Raw genomic sequence first — 22,079 nt, 5'->3', positions numbered from 1 at the left:
CCCCCGGGGCGCTGCGGCAGGCGCTGCGGCGGCGCTTCCTGGCCCTGGAGCAGCTGCGCTGGATGGTGCTGGACGAGGCGGACGTGCTGATGGACGAGTCCTTCGCGGAGCCGCTGGAGGAGATCCTGGCACACGCGCCCTTGGCCGCCGGGGCCCCCGGGCCGGCCGGCCCCGACGAGGTGAGGACCCAGGTGGTGGTGGTGGGAGCCACCTTCCCCACGGGCCTGAGCGAGATGCTGCGGAAGTTCACGGACGTGGGCCAGTTTCTCACCCTCGGCACCCAGAGCCTGCACCGTCTGCCGCCCCACGTCCAGCAGAAGTTTGTCCGCCTCAAAGGCCGGGACAAGCTGCCTGAGCTGCTGCACCTTCTCAAGGAGCACCCAGCATCCGGCGGGGCCGTTCTCATCTTCTGCAACAGTGCCAGCACTGTCAACTGGATGGGCTATATCCTGGATGACCACAAAATCAAGCACCTGAGGTTGCAGGGACAGATGTCAGCAGCTGCCAGAGCTGGCATCTTTGCCTCCTTCCAGAAGGGTGACGTGTCGGTCCTCGTCTGCACTGACCTTGCCTCGCGGGGGCTGGACACCAGCAGCGTGCAGCTAGTGGTGAACTACGACTTCCCAGACACGCTGCAGGACTACCTGCACCGCGTGGGGCGAGTGGGGCGGGTTGGAAGTAAGGCTCCTGGAGCCGTGGTTAGTTTTGTCACCCATCGGTGGGATGTGGACCTGGTGCGGAAAATAGAGACTGCAGCCCGGAAAAGAACAGGTCTCCCCGGCCTGGATGCCTCTATTAATAAGCCTCCACCTAAAGGAGGTTGATTCGTTGCCAGGCAGTAACAAATGGCCTGGTAGAGTCTAAGCTTGAAGTCCTTAAGGCAGAGGGGATGAGCTCCTGTGTGTAAACAGAATTGAGTTTCAGAACCAGGTGATAGGGTTAACCGTGCACTGTTCTGGAAGCTGCAACAGTCTTCTCCACAGGCATCACAACTCACAGTTTTCCAAAAGGAAACCAGTAAGTGAGTAACAAAATGCCTTTGGAGAAGACTGAAGAATCAGCTTATCAGTTGATTCAATTACAGATACATGTAGAAAGACTAAAGGACAAGTTGTATTTTATTTTCTTGTGATGTAGCAGTTCAGAGAATTCTAGCTAAGGTTAGGTGGGAATGAGAAGGCACAATAAAGCTTGAGGCTTTTTCAAGGTCTTAATTTGTCATGTTATGGTTATCTTTCACTGAGGTGATCTTGCTGCTTTGTGTTCTGTTAAATTAAAAGAAAAAGCGCCTTTAACTGTTTTCTGCTCATATTTTTTGCATGCTGTAGTGACACATCCAGTCTCTGAACTAATTGTAAAAACAAGTAAAAAAACCCAACCCACCAAAAAAGTCTTCTGTTAAATGAAAGAAGTGGTGTTGACTCACAAGTTCTAATGACTCCCAGGTAGCAGAGTACAAGGTTTCTCTTGAGTATCATGCCATTGTTGTTTTCTGCTTTAAAGGGAGGCTGAGGTTATTTCATATCTAGCTGCTGGTTTGTATCCATGGTAAATAATCACACAAAAATAGCATTTTAGCTCTGATTTCTATTGCAGTGATTTGTCACAGCCTTTTCTTTCAGCAGTTGTTTTTCCCATGCTGTCCACTTCAGCCTGTGTTAAAACTCAGTGTGTAGAAATAGTAAGGTGTTAAATGAAAAGATCACAGCATAGTATCTTAAATCATTAGCTTCAGAAGAAATAAGGTACTGGAGCTACTCTTAGTATACTGAGAGTAAAAAACTAAACAGAAAACTTGCACAGACCTTATCCTAAAAATTGTACACATGTACTCTGTTCACATTGCACAAAGTTAAGGAGCTCCTAGGGGAAGTTAGAAGCTGTGGTAAAATTACTTAATACAATAGAAAGCTTTCAGCTTCATAGAAATGACAGTGGAAAAGTGATCTATTTGGAGACTGGAAACTTTTATATTTTGGACCCATTCATTGCATGGGCTACTTGCCTCTCGCCCAAAGTTCAGTTAAGTTCATCAGGCAGTTTATATGTCAACAAGCAGAAGTTTACTGTTTATGTATAGTAGTAGAGTAGATCCCTAAACAGAAATCTGGGGACAATCTAGTAGTATAATTTATAAAGATCCTATTTCCATTTGTTAATATGCATTTTGTGTTGTATTGGGACCTCTAAACGCTGAGAAATAGCTTCCTTTAACTGTAGACACACAGATTAATTTAAGTGAGGTAAATTGTATTCAAGAAACTTCAAGTAAGAAATTTTAATATTTGCTTGCCAGCTTTGCGTAAGCAGTTTCAGGCTGACTCCATCTCAAGTGTTATATAACTTGACTCTCATCTTTTTCAAAGCTGTAGCACTTCACTGTATTAGCATAAATAGCAAGTTATTACCTGGTTCATAGAGCAAAGCATCTCTTTCCTGAGGCAGCTGGTGATGATGACTGGGCTTCCAAGTTCAAAATACAAACCTGCCCTTTTAAGTTTCTGAAGAAAGTTGTTGCCTGGCATCTCAGATGTCTGACTTCAAGTATTTGTCTTCTCATGTAGCTGTTCTACAGGACTAAATCAGTTGTTTGGGCTAAAATTTCATAACTGTTGCAGATGTGTACTGTAATACTTTGCTCTATTACCTACAGTTTCCAGCTAAATAATGCAAACAAAGTTAACCACAGTTAAATGATGTCACATAAACAATAACTTCTGACACAAGATTCATACTCAAACTATGTGGCAATGGTCATTCATCATTAAAGCATCTGCTTAAGTTGCGTCAGTAACTAAGTGGCTTTGGTGATAGAGTAGGTTTTTTTCTTGAGTTAAAATATGTAGAAGGAAAATGAGAGGAAGGTTGACTTTGATAAATTATCCAGACTATAAAAGGCAGCGTGGCCATACTTGACATTGAGGTGTAAAATATACGTTAGAAATGAATGATTGGTGTATTATATGTTACAGAAATTGTGTGCGTTCTGATGGCTGTAACAAAAGATGCTCTACAAGGTTATATTTGGATATTTTTGTTATGTTTTTTAGATGTATAATTTGTAGTTTAATTTCTTTAACTCATTTAAAAACTCAGTAATGTAGGCTTTGAATCTGGAATTGTGTTAACAGCTAATCCCATGACAGGTCAGTCTGGATTGCAGCACACAATATTATCAAATTAGACAACACAGTGAAATAATAAAGTTATTTCAGCCATATACTTCTTAATTTTGAAGTAATATGCACTTTATATATTTACAAACAGTAACTTTGAACTCAATACAAATGCTTTAAACTGATTATTGACAAACAGTTTATAAAAAAAAGAAAAACCCAAAAGTCCTTTTAGCATTTATATACTGAAGTGGCCAATGAAAAGCTCTAGGTAGATATACTCAGAGAACACTATAGTTACCATTAAAGCTTTTTGTAAACATTACTTTCAAACAAAACCACAGTTATTTTAAGCATATATTGAGAAATAGCACTTTCCTACTGTTGTTAGCAAAGAGACAGTTACCGGAGCCAGTGATTAACAGCAATAATTACATTCAGGAGCACACAGACATTCAAATCCTGAGATATATAAGCTGATACAGAGCCACCCAATGCAGACATTCACATCACTGACACATGGCATGGCAAAGGTTTTGACCCAGTAGGTAAGTACTGTAGCAAAACCTTCAAGGAGATTAGAGACCCTATCACAGCTAGCGAGCTAAAAATATGTGTAGCCCGCATATGTCAAACTTGTTTAAGAAACAAAGCCAGACTCAAAGACTTCTTAGATGGACTTTTTCCAAACTGCTTTTCAGTGCTCTCTAAATGTCACATCAGTCATTGTCCACACCCTAATGACTGTCTACATACATAATTAAGTGCTCTTTTCTTGTCTGTCTGTATTCTACCTTCTGTGTAACTTATTTCAGACCTTACGGGCATAACTACAACTGCATGTGAGCTCTATCTTACCAGCACTACAAGGACATTCAGATACCTCTGTGGCACATAGCCCAGTGCCTAGCAAGGTACCTTAGGACAAGCTGTGTCAAGTGTCCTCACAGCCAGATGAAAAAATGCCTCCTACCATTCTGGTAACTGGACAAAAGTCCACATTTTTGCAGGCTGCACTGCTCCCTGAAATGCACTTGTATACCTGTTCTCCCCAGACAGCACCTTTTTCCCTCCTCTTCCTTATGAAATGTATTTGTGAGCCCAATTTACACGTTAGTGGTCGAGTGCGTGGTAGAGAAGTTCTCCATGCGTATTCTGACCAGTTTCTCAGTGGGAACCGGCTGCAGGAAGAACTTGCAGGTGAAGACTTGCTGACAGGCATTGCGGAAGTTTTCCGAGAGGAAAGCGTAAATGATGGGGTTGATGCAAGAGTTCCCATAGGCTAAGCAGTGAGAGATGATGCGGAAGGTGAAGGAGATGTTGTTCAGGGGAAACTGCCCAAACTCTGCCCACATGGTGATGATGTGGTGTGGCAGCCAGCAGAGCAGGAACACGGTGACCACGAGGAGAACTGTCTGTGCTGTCTGGAAAAGACAAGGTCACATATTAAATGGTTGCAGTGATCAAGTGGGACTATGCTATGGGTTAGTTTGCCTTCCTCTGTCAGTAGTGAAGGCACCATTAACAGAGCCAACACTGACAACTGCCAGGCAGGCAAATTATGACAATAAGAATGCTAAGAATCAACCCTCCTCCCTGGAAAACAAGGATTACCTGGTTTTGGCTCAAGCAAATAACTCTATAGGTACTGGGGATAGTGCCCATAAAACCTCAACAATGCAGAGGCTGCAACAGTAATGCTAACTATGTTACATGGAAGAGAGGAAATAATACCCCCTAACGTTTGGAGGCTGAGGAACATTAAAGCTATTGAAAATAACTGCAGGGGATAACAGTCTGGCTGCAAGGAAACATGCCACAGAGAGGAGTAACAAAGACTGACCTGAGGAGAATTACTTTTTCACTATCTTCCCTCTTATAGGAGAAACCAAGAAAAACAATGCATGAAGGATTTTTTTTTTTTTAAATATGCGATGCTCTTTGGTTATAAATATTCCTAGCTAGACAATTACCTGAGGGAGGTTCACTGTGCCTGTGGAATCCCAGCCTTTGTGCTGGCTAGGCTAGAGACACGCTCCTGCAGCTCTTGCTCTCCATTTAGGTTGGCCAGCCACCATCTCAAGCTGCCATTTGTAAGTCCCAAAGCTCAACCTGAAGTAAAATTTTCCTGAAAACAGTGTTTTTCGAGGTCACTATCCAAAATGAAGGTTAACATGAGATGAGCTGTTGACTGCAGTCGTGGTAGCCACACAGCTGTGGCTGTGCAAGAGGGACAAGGGCTGAGGAACCTGGCGGGCAGCGTGAGGGTGTGACTGCATGCTGCCAGGGTGGGAAGGGTGCAGGGAGAGCAAACACAGACCAAAGGTGGGTGGTATAAGCTGCTTGAGTGAAATTCAGCAAGCTATTTTTATTTGTGTTTTGTCCCTTTGTTGAGAGGGAAGCGGTAGCCTGGGGAGAGGGGCTCAGGCTGTGAGGAACCGGGGCAGTGCTCTCTCAGCACTGAAGGCAGAGAGCGGGGTGCCTGTGTTTTGGGGCTGCGAGTCCAGGCTGTCTGCTGTCCCTGAAGCGAACATCCTCACCAATGTAGACAATGTGACCTACAAATATCACTGTGAAGTTAATGTTCAGGGGACCTGCAGGATGCATACCAAGAAATATCTCAGTCTTTATTGAAGAGGTGTTTCTTCTCTTGAACAAAAACTCCTTGACCTTGTATAGTTAAGGGTGTGTGTTATAACAAAAGTGCTCCTTTTTTTTTTTTTTTTTTTTTTTTTTTTTCTTTTTCCCCTGGAAGTCTTTGAAGAGGATGAAGAATGACTTTTATTTACTGTATGCTACAAAAATAATATTAAACTGTAAGTTACTTTAACTTCCTTTCTGTAAGTTCCTGAGGCCTGTGGGAGTGAGATCTCACTTTCCAAATTTAGGAAGGCTGAACGTATTGTTTTTGTCTCACTTTGTACTTCTAGCATACTCAGAGAATATCTAGCAAGGCTTGGAGGATTCTAGCTTGGATCCCTTGAGAGCCTTTCCTAATGTTTTTGTAGGGATAATTCCACCTAAATTCAGGAGTTTTCAATTCAGAAGCATTTTTAAAATATATTTAATGCCTCCTTTTTGGAGTCCTGCAGCAGATACACAGCAGGTGGTTTCTTTCCTCTCCCCCCACCTGATTCTCAACAAAATGTGTCTTTTTCAATATATTTAGTGTTTCTCATCTGTATTTTGCCATTTCAATAAACAATTTGCTAATATGCAGATATTATCCTTCCCCTGCAAGTAGGAGAAAAGCAATGGACAAGAACTAAAACTTGGGCTTCATTTCAGCTTAAGATTTACAGCCTTATTAGTCTGGGTCAATGCTTCTGTCAAGAATTCCCTTGCATGGTTTCAAGTGAATAGTGTGTAATTACTTTCCTAGAAGAGGGATAATTTTTCAGTGAACAAACACTTGTTTAATCGGTCATTATAATGGCTACATCTAGAAGTTGTTTTGTCTGCTAGAGAAGACCCGCAGGATTTCATATCTCATTTTAAAGCACTCTATAGCATTCTATCACTATACCTGTTATGCTAAAATGTATAAATAAAAATTATAAAGACTCAGGTTTACACACATCTAACACCAAAACACCTAAGCTGGAATGATCTTTCAGGAGAGGGAAATCTTTTTTTCAGCCTACCCAAAATACAGCACAAGCAACAGCTGCTGCAAAACCTCTGTATGTTCTTTGATTTCTGCAGCGCTGCCCAGCTGGCATGACTTGCCAAATCAAGCATGTCTCCCAGGCACTATTTCAGTGATGACCTGGGTGGCTGCACAGAGCTGGTTTTGGGAACAAGGTTTTTTGGATTCCCATTAAACGGGGAGGTTGTTTGCTCCTCTCTTGGTACCCTGTGTGGCTGTGTGTTTTGGGTGAGATGGAAATTGCGGTTTGTATTGGGAAGTCTGCCTCTCTGTGGCATATGCTTAGGCTTGCTGGAAATACAACATGAGGAAAACAAGGAAATTATGGATACCAGAACTAATGAAGCAAGGTTTCCTAAGGAATTATGTCTTAGATGGATTCTCTGGTGCCCTAAAAGACAGTAGTAGTACAACTGCAGTACTTTTCCTCAGGGTATTTGCAGTCTTTCTCTAGTCAGGAGCTCTTCAGGTACTACTTCTACTTTACCAGGTCCAGATTCTACTTTTTCTTTTTTCTTTCTGTATCAGTGAGTTAGAAGTCATGTTGTACTGGGTCTGGCTGAGCCAGAATTGGTTTTCCCCTACAGCAGCCCCCATGGTGCTGTGGTTTATGCTGGGAGCTGGCAGGGTGTTGGTAGCACCCTGGTGTTGTGGCTACTACTGGGTGGTGCTTACACAGCACCAAGGCTCTTTCTGACATTCCCTCTTCCCCCCCCCGCCAAGTGGGACAGGATGGCCAAGATCTTGGGAGGGGACACAACCAGGAGAACTGACCCAAACAGACCCAAGGGATATTCCATATTCCAGACCATATGATGTCTGCTCAGTATAAAGCTGGGAGAAAGGAGGAAGGGGGGGGTCACCCTTAGTCCTCCAAGGCAACCACTCCGTGTATGGGAGCCCTGATCCTGAGAAGGCCCAACATCACCTGTCCATGGGAAGTAGAGAATAAATCTCTTTTCTTTTTTTGCTTCTGCATGCAGACCTTTGCTTTGCCTATATTAAAACTGCTTTTGTTTTACCCACAAGGGTTGGTTGTGGGCTGGTGGTTTTTTTTTTACCTATCTTATTTTCTTTCCCCGCTTTGCCCTGTTGAGAAAAAGGGGGAAAGAGGAGAAGTGATAGAGTGACTTGGTTGGGTACCTGGCATTTAGCCAAAGTCAAACCACCACACACGCTCATGAATGTATACTGGCTAACACAGGGCTTCTGTATTGCAGACTAACTACCAAGGTCATCTTCTGGAGATGATGGCAGCATGGAGAAATGACAGCATGCTCTGGGGAGGAGTGGAGTGACATACTTCATAGCAGAAAGAATATAAGGTGATTAGATCTTGGTGCATAACATTCCGTACTGTAACAACTGATTGCAGTCCTATACATGAGAATAGTGGGAGACACTTAAAATATTTATAAACAAGTCTTCTGTTTGTAACCTGTCTTGTTCAAAGGGGTTGGAGAGGAGATATGGGGTGAAACCGAAGGAAATCTGTTTGTCTTCCAGGTTTTCCTGTTTCCCTTTAGTAGCTGCCCTATAATGACCTTGAAGTTTTACAAGATTATCTAGAACTTTAAAAACTTTTTAATTTTTTAAAAATCTTAAAATACTTTGAAATCCATTTGCAGCTCTAAGACTCTGCTATGTTTATATGTCTAGATATAGTTCTTTATTATGTATCTAGCTAGGGCTTACTTTATCTAGACAATTGGAGTTAGATCAGGACCTTCATATTATGCTGACCTTCCTATTAAAATCTGCTGAACGTGAAGGCACAGCAGAATTCTGATTATCATTTATAACATACATTTAATCTGATCCTATATCTTAGTGAATCCCACTAAAGTATATTCTGCTTGCTAGAACAGTAGTAATGTGGGGGAAGGCTAAAACGTGCTTTACATGGCAACTGCTTTTTCTTGTTTAAGCCTGCAGAAGAATCAACCGTGTGATAAAGAGGGGATTTTTTTTGTGTTGGACAGGCACAGATGCTTTGCTCTGTTTACACAGGGCCTGCAGCAATGATCTCCTGCAGTAAAAACATATGATTATTGAGGTGGAAAATGTGTTTGGATGTGAGCTAGAAGCACCACCTTCACTTGTCTTAGTTACATTAACAAGCCAGTTAAATCTGTTAACCTGTCTAGGAAGATGCTATTGCATCAGATCAACCTCTCTGTGTGGGTAAGAGAAAACATTTGCCTACAATACAAGTGGAAGAAAAAAAAAAAAAAAAAAAAGGGATTTCTGTCAAAGAGGTCTCCTAAGTAGGTTTGCATTAATTTTGAAAGGCAATAACCCGTGGGTTCATCCTATACCTGGCATACTTCAGGTGCTTCCTTTTTTTGTTTACTAGAATGCTGTCTGACATACAAGGTCACAAAGCATGTTTCCATGTGAGTGAACAACCAGCTTTCAAATGTCTTCAAACTGGTCACACTGGCAACTGGGTGCTGTCCTTAAAAATATACTGGTATGATTAGAAGTGGATGGAATTGAAAGACACAGACATAGTGGTTCTGAGGGGTCTAGCTTGCCTATGTGGTATGATGGGTACTAAAGAAATTATTAATAAACAAGTCTCAGCTTTCACCTGCAATAATGGTGCTACTTTTTTACCCTCTATCAATGTTAAGTAGCTTAGGCTTGTTACCGAGGCAACCTTTCATAGCATCCTTCTGCTTAAATTAGGGGGCTGCAAGCACTGAATTATCCTTTTGAATAAGGGATAGATACGTAGATTCTTTTTTCTTTCATTATGAAATAACAAACCACACAATTAACATAGGGCTGGGTATTTAAAAAATGGGTTTGCAGTTGCTATGTATTAGCACAAAGCTGTTTCTGAAGTCCAGCTATTTGGGATTTTGGAGATGGAAAACATAGACAATACTAGAGCAATAATATACGTGACTCAAGAAACATGTTTTGGAAATGGATCTTGTGTCTGTTTTTTCAAGTTAGCGAATATCCAGTTAAGATAGAGAAAACTGAAATAAAACATTGTGTTTGGTTTTTAATGTGGTAACTTTGCTGTAGCTAAAACCAGTGTTAATATAGACTGTGACCAGCTGTGGAGGACTGATCCCAACAGCTTGTGTACCGTTCGGGTTTGTTCAGTGGGCTACAATAACTGGCACAGTTACTGGATAACTGTTGGTCTAGCTGTGCCCAGTTATGCTAGCCTTCTGGTTCACCTCCAAAGGTTCAACAGGTCCATAACAGACATGTACAATGGCCACTACTGGATTATCTAACTCCTAGAAGTCTTTCAAGCAGCTCCACAAAATAACAGTGCATTATATGTTGTACAGGCAAAGTGCTTAAGTTATACAGTGAATCAATAGCATGGTGGGAAATGGAGACTAGGAGATTCACAAATTTGTTTGTAAAATAAGTAAACTTCTCTCTCAATTCCCCCCTTACTGTTTCTGACATGCACAGGTTGCCTAGAATTTACTTGCTTATTCATTTGTTATCTTTATAGGTGATTTGACTCTCATTTGTGCTTTCCTACTTTTCTTTGTTTTCCCTTTGACATCTTTTCAGCCCTGGCCAAGCTATTTCTTGCTTTTATCCTTTCCCTGTCCTTCAGAAAGCAATGGGAAATGTGTTAAACCCTTTTTTGGGGGAGATGCTTTATTCTGGAGGATGATGATGTCTTTAGCATTGTGTTGGTTTTGGCTGAGATAGAGTTAATTTTCTTCACTGTAGCTAATATGAGACTGTTTCAGATTTGTGTGGAAAACAGCTTTGGTAATACAGAGATATTTTCATTATTGCCGGGCAGGGCTTACACAGAGCCAAGGCCTTTTCTGCCTCTCACCCCACTCCACCAGCGAGGAGGCTGGGGGTGCACAAGAATTCAGGAGGGGACACAGCTGGAACAGGTGACCCCAGCTGACCCAAGGGATATCCCAGACCATACAGCACCACGTTCAGCGTATAGAGCTGGGGAAGGAGGAGAAAGGGAAGTGTTTGGAGTGATGGTGTTCTACCTTCCCAAGTAACTGTGACTCATCACAGAGCCCTGCTTTCCTGAAGGTGGCTGAACACCTGCCTGCCCATGCAAAGTGGTGATTGAATCCCTTATTTTGCTTTGCTTGAACATGCGGCTTGTGCTTTACATATCAAATTGTCTTTGTCTCAACCCACAAGTTTTCTCACTTTTAATCTTCTGTTTCTCTCCCCAGCCCCACTGGGGAGTGACTGTGCGGTGCTTAGTTGCCAGCTGGGGTTAAACTGTGACAAGCATTTGTTTGTGTTTGGAGCTGTTGTCCTTGATAAGCTTCTAATGAAGCTGCCTCAACTTGTCAAGGGCAAAATAAAGCATTTGACTCATTACAGGGCAATCTTAAAGTATTCCATGGACTTACCTATTTTTGACAGAACTACCTAATACATTAGATGAATAAACATTTCTGAGATTAAAATATATGGTGGACAGAGCAGCCTAAAGGTAGAGAGCTTGTCACTTTCCTGATCTACTCATAGTTTGAGAGAGCTAGCTGCACATCTGTTTTCAGAGCTGATCAGACCATCCATTTGTACTGTGTACCTCAGCCACACAGAAATGGGAAAGAATGTTCAATGAGGTTTTTATTAAACAGTACATTCACCCTGCAGAAAAACTGGGCTTCATTAGTGAACAACTACTGTTTTCTAAATATGGTATTAAAGTTTTTTTCATTTTGTTTCCGTGATTCTGAAAGAAGAAGCATAAAGAAGCCTATGCCTATATCTTATCAGCAAACAACAACTGGCCCTTCCTTTATTACTGCTCTGTGGGAGGATGTGGGATATAATGAATTTGGTTTGGACTTTGGGTCAACCTTCCCTTTATTCTCCAAAACTAGTTTCAGTTAATAATGTTCTGCTGTGACCCTAAAAGGAGGCTTATTCTAGCTAGTGCTGCTGCTTCTCACCATACTGTACTTCTCAGCCTTTCTGTGTGAGCTGGGACTTTTCTCTTGATTTCTAATACAAAACCTATCTGATGATGTGATTTACTGATAATTTTTTCTCTTGTTATGCTCATCTATAACTTGCATCTCCTTTTCCCTAAAGTTTGAGAGAGAAGTGGTGCATGTTTTGATTGCCTCAGAGTTGATTTGGGTAAGCTACAGAGTTTCAGACTTGGCTATACATTGTACTTCTACTGAAGTGAAGGCTTGGCAAAAAAAGTAGTGACCCGTGGTGCCCTAAGCTTTTGCTTTTAGATAGTGCAGGTACACTGTGTCAGTGTCCAGAAAGGACATGTGGATTAGCATTGCCTACCACTGTACTGCTGGAGGTACTTACCAACTTCTGAGGAAAACAGTTTCTGTGGCTTTAGATTCTGGGATCCTCTTTTTCCTAACACAGAAATTGGTCAAGAGCATCTCTTTGCTCAAGTCACTTTTTAAGCTAACGTGCAACTGAAACCTGTCAGCTTCTTCTCTCCTGGTGCCAAGTTGTTCTCTACTTTGTTCATGAATCTGACTCCCCCTGATGCATTTGCCAATATCCTTTTCCTTTCTACCCATAAATTCTAACGGAAAAGAAAGGTTAGATCAAAGCACAGTTTGATCTCCAGAGATGTGCTTATAGCTTAGTGATAAATGCACAGTGTTTCAGACAGCTGATTCAAAAAACACCATACCTGTTCTTAACTAAATTAATGTTGGGTAGCAGCTTCCTCTGCTTCAGAGCACTTTTCACTGTCCTTTGGTCTTTTTTTTGTTACACTTAAGTGTAATAATACTCTTCAGTGGTCTGAAAATCACACTGAAAGTGCTCTTTTTCATTGTCTGTGTTTTCTTTCTTGTAATCAGAGATGGCAGTTGGCTGTCATGAAGAAGAGGAGGGATTGAAGCAAATGGGTTTTCAGTTGTTATCAGTTCATTTTGGTGACATGCATTGTGCGCTAAGAGGTGTACTCTTCATTTCCCAGCAGCTTGCTTGCACTGTTCTAACTGGTCATCTGCACATCTCTCATTGTGTGATCATGTCACTAATCTCCTCTGCTGATGCTCTTAATGCTAATTTTGTATTCATAAATGCCTATGAGCATTATGATATTCCTATTATTCACTAATTGGTAATGATGCTTTCTATTCCTGCTGCCCTAGGCTTAGGTAATTAGGAAAACAACTTGCAGGATTTCACTTCTGATTAATATTCTTTTGCTGAATCCCAGGATCTCCAATACTCATTTACTGTACTTGACTGTTGTTCAAGTGCCAAGGCTTTGAACATCACATTCATTAATTCTATATGAAAACCTTCTATCTTTGTGAGCAGAAGACAAAGAAATAGTTCAGCATATAGGAAAGCATTACACTGCAACTTCTGTCTGCCTCTCTTGGCCAAAGTGTTCAGGAATAACTGTCTACCTTGAAAGAATTCTGTATGTTTTACCTCAAGCTGTTATATGACCTTCAAAATGCAGTGCTCCAGGGAGTGCCCCAAATCAGCTCTGAATGTATTTTTAGTTCTGGGAACAATGAACAGCTAATTTGCATGTATGTAAATGTAAGGTGGTGAAAACATGAGCTGAGGAAGAAAACAGCTTCACAGAGACAGCTGTGCTTTGAACTGGCCATTACAATTTTGGGGCAAGATCGTGGACTTACAGTTTTGTGAACAGCTTGGTTCTCAACTAGTGGTTAGAGGGGAGATTTTTTAAAAAGTAATAAAATACGGCAAATAAAATTTTAGGAATTATTAGGAAAGGAATAGAGAACAAAACAAGAGACACGGCTCTCCCAGCAGGTAAGCATGGTTCACCTTTCTATTGCAGCGAAACACAGTGCTAATTTGTTAGCTTTAAACGGCTCAATTGGTCTGTTAATTGGAGCTTTTGGCCTCAAGGTTCCACAACTCCTACTGTCCTTTCAAGGGAGCTTGCAAAATAGCTGTGAAATTCACCTTCCCAGAAACGATCTTAAGCCTGAAAGAGCATTTCAGATTGTTCAGTTTGCAAGTCTTGTTATTTGTTCTTTAATGATGTACAGGACAAAACTGAGTAAATCCTAAGAACCCTGGGGCTTTCCAAAGGCCAGTAAAACACCACAGGGCCATTTCATGATCCGAATAGACCTTGGTTTGCATTAATTTCCGTTGTTAAGTCATCTTATTTACTGCAACCATACATTCAGAGTTCCTAGGACTGGGTTCTATCGACACACTGTCAGACAGGGAATTGTTAGCTTTCCTTGGACCAAATAACAGACTTGCTGTGCTGTGCATAACGCAGGAAGGAAGTAATGGAACTGAAATATATTTTTATTTGTGATAGAGGGGTCCACAGGATTTCTTAGCATGTGGTCTTGCTGGCTGGCCTCAGGAAATGATTATCCAAAGCTGCAAGAGGAATCCTGCAGCATCACACCATCTCAGTTTTAAGGCTGGCAATCTTGTACAGCTAGTATGGCATTAAATGGGGAAACAAGCTCTCACGTATCTCTTCTGCCATCACTGTCATAGTTCATCATGCAGAATTTCAGCCTAAACTTGCAAAAGTCCTAAACTTATTCCTCGGTTTAATGCATAGAATGAAATCCACACTGGAACCCCAGGTATATCTTGTGGCAATGTTGTCCAGGAGACAACACAGGGTCTTCAGATCCTGTTGAAGTGAAGCCTGGCATTTAAGACTTATTTAGAGAAGGTGCTTTGTATACCACTGTACACTGGAAACCTTTCCACAAGGCTCCCTGAGGGGAAATGGGGTGGCAGTGCCACTCTGTTTTAGGTGTATGTGTCAGAGCTCCTCTTAATTGCACAGACAGCTAAAAAACTTAGAATTGTTTTAACTTTTAACTGGGTTTTGTTTCCATACTTGGGTAGCAGGCAGTAGGCGCACTTGTCTGCATGGGCAGCTCTGCTCAGTCCCGGGGCAGCTGCTGCTCCTCAGCTGGGTGCAGACAGGGAGCACCAGGTAAGCCTGTACGCAAGGCTGGGCACAGCGCTGGGGGCACAGGCACTGGGAAACCATGCTGTCAGGAAAGGGCAGGAGGAAGTGGTAGAGAAAATACACGAGAGTTCTTAGAATAACAATTTTCTAGTATGGTAGTTCATTAAGCTTTGTTTCCATGGGTTTGATTTATTAAAAAAAAATAATAAAAGGCTTTTTTTTTTAGAAAAAGGCATCTGCTTTTTTAGGAAAAAAAGATACTTTTTTAGAAAAAAAGAAACTCTTTCTAAAAAGAATTTTTAGAAAAACAGCAACTGCTGTTACAATATGCCCTTTAAAGGGAGAGGTTGAGCTACAGTACCAAGTATCTGGGCTCCAGTAAAATACTTCACATGCTTAAATTCAGTTTTGCTACAGCAATGCAACCAGGAAAGTCAGACATGTAGTTGCACACCACTATGACTGTTCATTTGGCCATGCTATCATCATCTCTTTAGAAACAGCCCTAGGTCTGCATCTGGCCGTTTCTCTCACGTGTTCTGTAAATGTTGGCCTTACTGAGATTCACATGTTGTTTCCAGATGCCCAGGATGTATTAACAGCAGATAAAACACTGACTCCTCTATGACCTTGAATTGGGATTTGTCCCTGTAATACTTCTTCACTGGATGCATTTCTGTGTTCCATGGCTCAAACTAAGTGAATTAGGATGATGCCTCTTCTGCCTGTTATCAGTGTTTACAGGATTTGGGGACAGAGGGAATGAGACTATACTAAGATTCCAACAAGGTCAGTGAAAGCTATAGGTCCAGAAATAAGTCATGATATTTTAAAAAATCTTACCCAATATTACTGGGTTTTTTAGAAGCAATCTGTGATGGAGAATAATAGCAATGTGTTATCAGCCAGCATGAGGAATGCTGTTTATGAGAAGTCCCTTCCCTAAGCTCTATGGCATTTGCTTTGTTTCTTAGTTATGTTTTATCTTGAAGCATTCTATCTTGAGGCATCTGTATAACACTAAAGAGACCTTATAGTTTCTGAAAATCTGAATGACAGACAAAACAAACTGTTTGCAGTGGTAACATGGGCAACCACTTCACTGAAAAATCTTGTTCAGCAAGGACTGTGAGTCTGCAGTTTGATTCTTTTGAGACTTTTACTCACGTATGTAGGCCAGATGAACTTAGTGAGATCTGAACAAATAGCTGTTTGCAAAATTTACTCTTTATCTGTTAAAAAACCCCAAACAACAAACCAAAACCAAAACAACCCCAAACCTCCAAACCAAAGAGACAACAAAACCCAAACAGACCAAACCCAAAACCTCTTCCCTTAGGGGTGGGAGGAGCATAATAGTTCAAGTGTCCTGCTTTCTGGAAATTATAGGAATGAAGTAGAAACTGAGTGGTTGTAGTCTTTTTTTACTGGCATGACAATTTGTATTCCCTATCAGTGTGGTAAAGTTACACACCAAATTAACAGATGTGAATCAGGTAATTTTATCACCTTGTATTGGAAGAATGTGTTACATTCTTTTTGATAGATCAAGGCAATTAGGGTTTAGCCACTGAAGTCACAGATGTATTTCAGAAGAAGCAAGATGTTTTGTGTATGCTAAGTTAGCCTTTCAAACATGGAGCAAGATTTGACTGTCAAACATCTTTGAGCAAAATAAGCAAAAGCTGTTCACTTAATCTCTGATGAAATTTATTAATTAAATTGAAACAATATTAATAATAGTCCAATTAAGTACATATGAAGGAAGCTAATATAATAGAGCTGACATGCACATATCAATTTCCTATTAGGCTCTAATGTGAAGTGCTCTTAAGATCTGCTTTAAATGATTGAGACTCAATGTGTTTCAAGTATACTGTGAAAGTGTATGCAGGAATTGAGTGTGTCCGCAACCTACCCAAGTGTCCTTATAATGTGCTAAGAGAAGTGGTTGAAACAAAAAAATACTTTAAATAGGTATACTAAAGATGCTGCCTGGCCTGCAGAAAGGCTAGATGAGCAATTTCTACACAGAAGGTGCTGGAAGGAGACAAACTGTGGAAGATGATGTGCGTGTATAGAGGAATGTATTTGATTTTTCTTTCATGTGAAGGGACCGCCTATTTAAATAGGCCTAACTGTGCCAAATGGAACAAGAATTGCTACAGGGCACTTCAGAATTATGGCCAGGGAAATACCTAAGGGGAGGGAGGAAGAAGTGCTATACCATTAACTTGTTTGAACAAGTCAAAGGTATTTTTTTAAGGTTGGCCCTCTCAGCCATATCTAATCAGGAAACCCAAAGCTGAAGAAACTGTAGAGCTGTTTTTCATCTAACTCTACCAGTCAAATCTGAAAACAACACAGATACATTTGAAAAAAATGACTGTCATAAATGAAATCCTGTATCTTACTGCTTTATGGGAAAATGATGGTAGTAACTTTCGACTGTTGGTAGCATTCTCTTCAAATATAGCAAAGAAATGGTAGTGTGCCATTCGTATATAGGTAAGGAAAGGCAGGAGGGGAATTTAAATCAACCAAACTGTTTAGGGATTTGTTGATGATTTTGAGACCTAAAGCAACTTTTCAAACTTATGAAGCCATGTAATTATTCTATGCAAAATGACAGTGCTTCTTAACACTTTATTGCTCTATTTTACATCAACAAAATTATTAACAGATCTTGGTTGCCTTTTCTCATGGCAGCTGTTAAGCACCCTGACCATGCATTCTGCTTGTAGTCTGCACTATCTGACTCAGAAATGATACTCTTTGGTCTCAAATTTTAATTTGCAGTGTATCTGTAGCAGCATCAGCATTCATCAGAAGGTCAGTAGGCAAAAAAAGGTGTGGTGTTCTTCAATACAGTCTGTTTCATCTAGGTCTGGTGGTGTTCCTGCAGCAGGTAATACATAGCATCTAATTCTTGCATAATTTATTGCCTTAGAAAAGGTGATTTTAAAAGAATGTTTATCAGAACCTACTTGAAATTAGATGAGCTGGACTAATAACATTAATCTCAATGTGGTTCAGGAACAAGCAGCTGAACAAAGTGTATTTGTGAGGTGTTACGCTTACTTTGTGAACTCAGGAACTGAACAAAGACAACATTATCAAAAACACTAAGGGGAAAGGGGAAGTAACTCTCATCAAGGAAATATTGTGTATGGTATATTATAACTTCTACAGTCATCTTGAGATAATATTGCAAATATCAGTTCAGCTCTATCCTTATGGGTGGTCTAGGTACAAGATCAATTATTGATTGATAGTCATATTACCAACAAAACTGTGTATGTTAATGAATTTAATGAACCAGTAGAAACTAAATATAATCTATAGTTAAAACTGGTTAGGATTAGGCATAAAGGACTGGCAAAATCTCTTGTAACAGCTCTAAATCAACTAGAAGCAGCACAGATCATTGGAACATTAGCACAGTATTGCAGAGGAAACACCTGAAAGATAGTATTATTTTTGTATGAAAAACCCTTGAGTTTTGTTTGAGATGCTACCATAGCTGCTGAAGTGCACAGTTAACCTGTTAAAGTACCTCTGCTTTTTTCTGAAAAGGTTGATCATGAAGACATCTGTGTTGATGAGAACTGTACACTTTTCTGTGATACTTTAGCTGCATACAGAACTTTACCCTACTAAGACTGGTTTCTTTCTGAGATAAGGAGCAGATGGCTAGGTAATGTTTAGGGATATGCCTTTTTGTCTCCGTTACAGTAAGTCTCGTTGGCAAAAGAGAAATCAATAGAGGTACTGGTTCAAGTTGTTATGAGATATAGCTGCAGCATGCTGAAAATCTAGTATCTTGAATTCTTCATCTTGTGAGTGATCTAGATTTATAGTGGGGTCCTGTAATGTTAGTGAATAAATCACTGGACACAACATGTCATGGCCAGAGGTGATTCTGTGTTTCATAATGTGTAGCTTGTTGCACCTGTGGTACCAGTGTCTGTCTTTTTTTTTGTTGGAGTCATATCAAAGCTTTGATTTCTGTGTCTTGCACTCTTTTCAATCAAATGGCCATGTTTGCTGTAATGACCCTCACTTTTGTCATAGACAGAGTCATGGCAACATCTTGCAGGGCTGCCCTAATGTGGCAGGTAGATGCTGAAACTGGCCAGTGCATTGACTGAGAGCAAATTGAAGCATTCCCTACTCATCTCCACTGGCTGTGCCATCTGCTCGGAGGTGCACACTCTGCTCATTTGGGTTGTACAGATGCTGTGCTGCTGGCACAGACTGTGACCTGACTGTCCTATCAGCAGCTAATGATAGTACTCCATTGCTTCCTGCCTTTGACTAGCCAGATAGCCTACAGTGTCACACCTACACACTCAGCAATTATAACATTCTTGACTGAAATAGCATTTTCCCCTTCACGTCAGGTAAATCTGATGTTGCATTGTTGAAGTCAGTGAGTTTTGCTACCTGAAAACTTCTATTAATGATGGCTTATTCACTCTAAGATTCTTAGACAGAAAAAAAAAAAAATCTATCCTTAATGTTTTTCCTGGTAAATACTGGCAATTCTGCTTATTTCATGTAGCTTGAGCCAGGGATACATGTGTTCTTTGGCTTGCAAAGGGATCAAACCAGGATCTGAATCTACCACCTACTTAGATGCAACCCCTAAGATCTTAAATGCAAGCGGCAGCAAAACTGAAGTACTTAATTTTCAGAGTTCTTTATGTATTTTGCTATTAGTTTGCTGAGGTGTACTCAAAGCACCTAGATATTTTATAGTCAAAGTATCTTACTAGCTGCCAATGTAAAAGGACCATATTTGTGGGATTCTATTATAGTACAATAAATTGAAAGGCAGTCCAGCAGGCATGTATATAGAGATCAATATAGCATTTCAATATGTCAACATGAATTCTGAACCTGAGCTTCAGTATGCGGATGAAGCTTGAAAAGGCTATTAGTTATTTCAGAAACCTGACATAGCTATTATATTGTAGTCAGTGTACAGATAAAACCAAAGATCTTTACCTTCTTCTTTGATCTTTGAGACCTCTTGGAAATGTTCTTTACTTTTGTATGGAGATGATATAAAACCTTGGAGGAAAAAAAGGAGCAATAAATTGAATGGGAAATTTAATTGTGTATTTGTACTTCTCATACAAGCACCAGAAAGTAAAATAACTGTTTTAGCATGACTCCAACCAAAGTTGAATTTGATGCTTTGAGACTTTTAATTCTAAGCCCTCCACAGTTCTTTCTCCTTCAAGAAACAAGATTTGGAAAAAGCATTAAACCTGCTATGCTTCCAGAAGATGTGGTTTAGCATATATTAAGAGCTAAGCTGGCGGTATGTTGAAATCCACAGGAGCCTTTCCACGGATTTTGGATTTTAGATTGTGCCTCAGATTGTATACATTTATTCTCTAGGCTGATTATATACACAGGCAGAGGGCAGGCTGCCAGTACTGTGCTCTGCTGTGACTGTCCTGCTGCTCCTGAATGCAGCACTAACAAATGGGGCAGGCACAGTGAGTTCATAAGAAATGTTAGAGCACTGTAGGCAAATTCTCGGTTAACAACACCTAGATCAAGCTTTTGAAACGTGATTACAGCACACTGGTAACCTGGCAATGTTTATACTTTAGCCCTTGGAGCTAACAGACTAAATTTTCTAAAGCAACAAATGAACTAAAAAATGCCTCTAAATGCAGTTTACCTTCCAGTTGCTGCTGTGCTCACCTAGGGCAGTGAGGGGACAAACAGCTGGAGCTACAGTGACAGGAGTTAAGAGCTCTAGTGGCCTTTTCCTCTTGTGACAAGCAAGGCCTAAGTTTTAGAGATTTCTTAGCTTCAATCTAAGTGCATTGTCCTGTACTTAGCACTGATGATAGCAGAACAGATTAGTATTGAAAGTAATGTGGTGGGTTTTTTATTAAACAGACATGAACTTAATTTCCAGGAAAACAGCTAGCAGTCCCATGGCACTCTACAATAGGGTATTAGTTCATAATTCACAGAAAATTTATTCTGCCTGCTAGCACAACTCACAGGCTTACTATCAGTCTTAAGCATGTTAAAGATCAATAAGGAGAAACCAAAAATTGGAGCAATAGCAATCCACAAGAAGAAAGGCAGAGATTTCTTGCTGAATAGAAATCTGATCCCAGGATCTCATTTTGCAAGTCTTTGCAAGACAGTGTCTGAAAAAAAAAAAAAAAAAAAAAGAGAGAGAGAGAAAGGAAAGAAAGAAATCTGGGTGATGTCTTTATCTAATACAGTTTCTGTACACTTACTGCATAATTTCTTCCTCCATGGGTTTTTGCTCTTGCCAGGAACAAAGATTTGTTATCAAGAAAGAACAAACTGAAAAGTAGGGAAAACAGCAAGAGTCTTTAGGGGATTTGGGTGTTGGGATGGGTGTCAATTTAGCAGTTGTAATGTTTTTAGTGAGCTGGTATAATTTCATTCTCTGTTTTCTTTCCCTCCCCCTGCTTCAGAGAAGTATTCTAAATATACCAGGAAAGAATATGGAAAGGATTTGATCTGTTATTTGTTGTCTGGGTAGCTTGAGTGTACATATCCAAGCCACCAAGAGTCTGGGAGTGATCTTTCCCTCCATTTAAACATTATTTGCATCCCTCTCACCCACCTTGGCATAGCAGCAGGTGATGAGCACCAGGGGCAGGAGGTATCCCACCAGCAGGATGGTAATCTTGTACATCTGTTTGGCTGTTGAACCATTTGCCCAGTGCTCCCAGCAGAAGGAGCTGTTGGGTGCTTGCTGATGACCACTCATGAGGCTCTGGTGCTGGGCCACAGGGATGGCAATGAGTAGTGAGAGCAGCCAAATGACACCCACGCCTAGGGCAGCGTTGCGCTTGCTGCGGATGCAGGGTGAGCGCCTGGCATGGACCACAGCAATGTATCTGTCCACAGACATAGCCACCAGAGTAAAGATGCTGACCAGCATTGTTGCCATGGCCAAGTAGTGAACCCACTTGCAAAAGAAGGCACCGAAGACCCACTCTGGCAGGGAGTAGATGGTGGCCTGGAAGGGGACGCAGAAGAGCAGAAAGAAGAAGTCAGCAATGCTCAAGTTCAGGATGAAGATGTTGGTAGCACTGCGTGATGGGCGTCCCCCAGGTCGGAGATGCCCCAAAACAACAAACACCAATGTGTTTCCCACCATTCCCAGGAGGAAAATCAACCCAAAAACCACCGGTACAATCACCACCTCCGGGCCACCCCTGGTTGCTCCTGACCAGCATGTTGGGGTCCCTGTTTGATTAGTCTCGAGGCTGCATTTGCTGGTGTTGGCTCCAATGGAAAGCACAAAGTTGTCTTCCTGCTCCTCCATGGTTCCTTGGAAGGCAGGGAGCAGTCACTGTAGCCCTGACTGCTATTGGGCAGGTCTGTGTTTGTTAGTGGTGGCCAG

At 41.1% G+C, this 22,079-nt stretch overlaps 2 protein-coding genes across 2 annotated transcripts; one reads left to right on the top strand and one right to left on the bottom strand.

The window, feature by feature from the left end:
- Positions 1-2: 2 nt before the first annotated feature.
- DDX28 (DEAD-box helicase 28) lies at positions 3-1,293 on the top strand (the record flags this gene model as incomplete). Its single annotated transcript, XM_026856961.1, has 1 exon — positions 3-1,293. A coding segment is annotated over one exon (822 nt), but the record flags the coding sequence as incomplete, so codon positions are not given.
- A 2,874-nt stretch (positions 1,294-4,167) lies between these two features.
- LOC113484369 (galanin receptor type 1-like) lies at positions 4,168-22,003 on the bottom strand. Its single transcript, XM_026856717.1, has 3 exons — positions 21,294-22,003; positions 19,673-19,738; positions 4,168-4,540 (listed from the first exon to the last, which is right to left on the bottom strand). The coding sequence occupies exons 1-3, from the start codon at positions 21,999-22,001 to the stop codon at positions 4,223-4,225; spliced, it is 1,092 nt and encodes a 363-aa protein (XP_026712518.1). The 5' UTR covers positions 22,002-22,003; the 3' UTR covers positions 4,168-4,222.
- Between the last annotated feature and the right edge of the window lie 76 nt (positions 22,004-22,079).

The sequence above is a fragment of the Athene cunicularia genome (assembly GCF_003259725.1).
Source record: "Athene cunicularia isolate RWA chromosome 11 unlocalized genomic scaffold, athCun1 chr11_part1, whole genome shotgun sequence".
In the NCBI taxonomy this organism is placed as follows: domain Eukaryota; kingdom Metazoa; phylum Chordata; class Aves; order Strigiformes; family Strigidae; genus Athene; species Athene cunicularia.
This window is presented reverse-complemented; position numbering and strand designations above follow the sequence as displayed.

What these genes read in the sequence shown, in the direction of transcription:
- LOC113484369 (XM_026856717.1), bottom strand. Translation starts at nt 22,001, where the DNA reads ATGGAGGAGCAGGAAGACAACTTTGTGCTTTCCATTGGAGCCAACACC. An exon ending in TCACCTGCTGCTATGCCAAG is followed by an intron (nt 19,739 to 21,293) that starts GTGGGTGAGAGG and finishes TTTTCCTCCAAG; the next exon opens with GTTTTATATCATCTCCATAC. An exon ending in CTCAAAGATCAAAGAAGAAG is followed by an intron (nt 4,541 to 19,672) that starts GTAAAGATCTTT and finishes TGTCTTTTCCAG; the next exon opens with ACAGCACAGACAGTTCTCCT.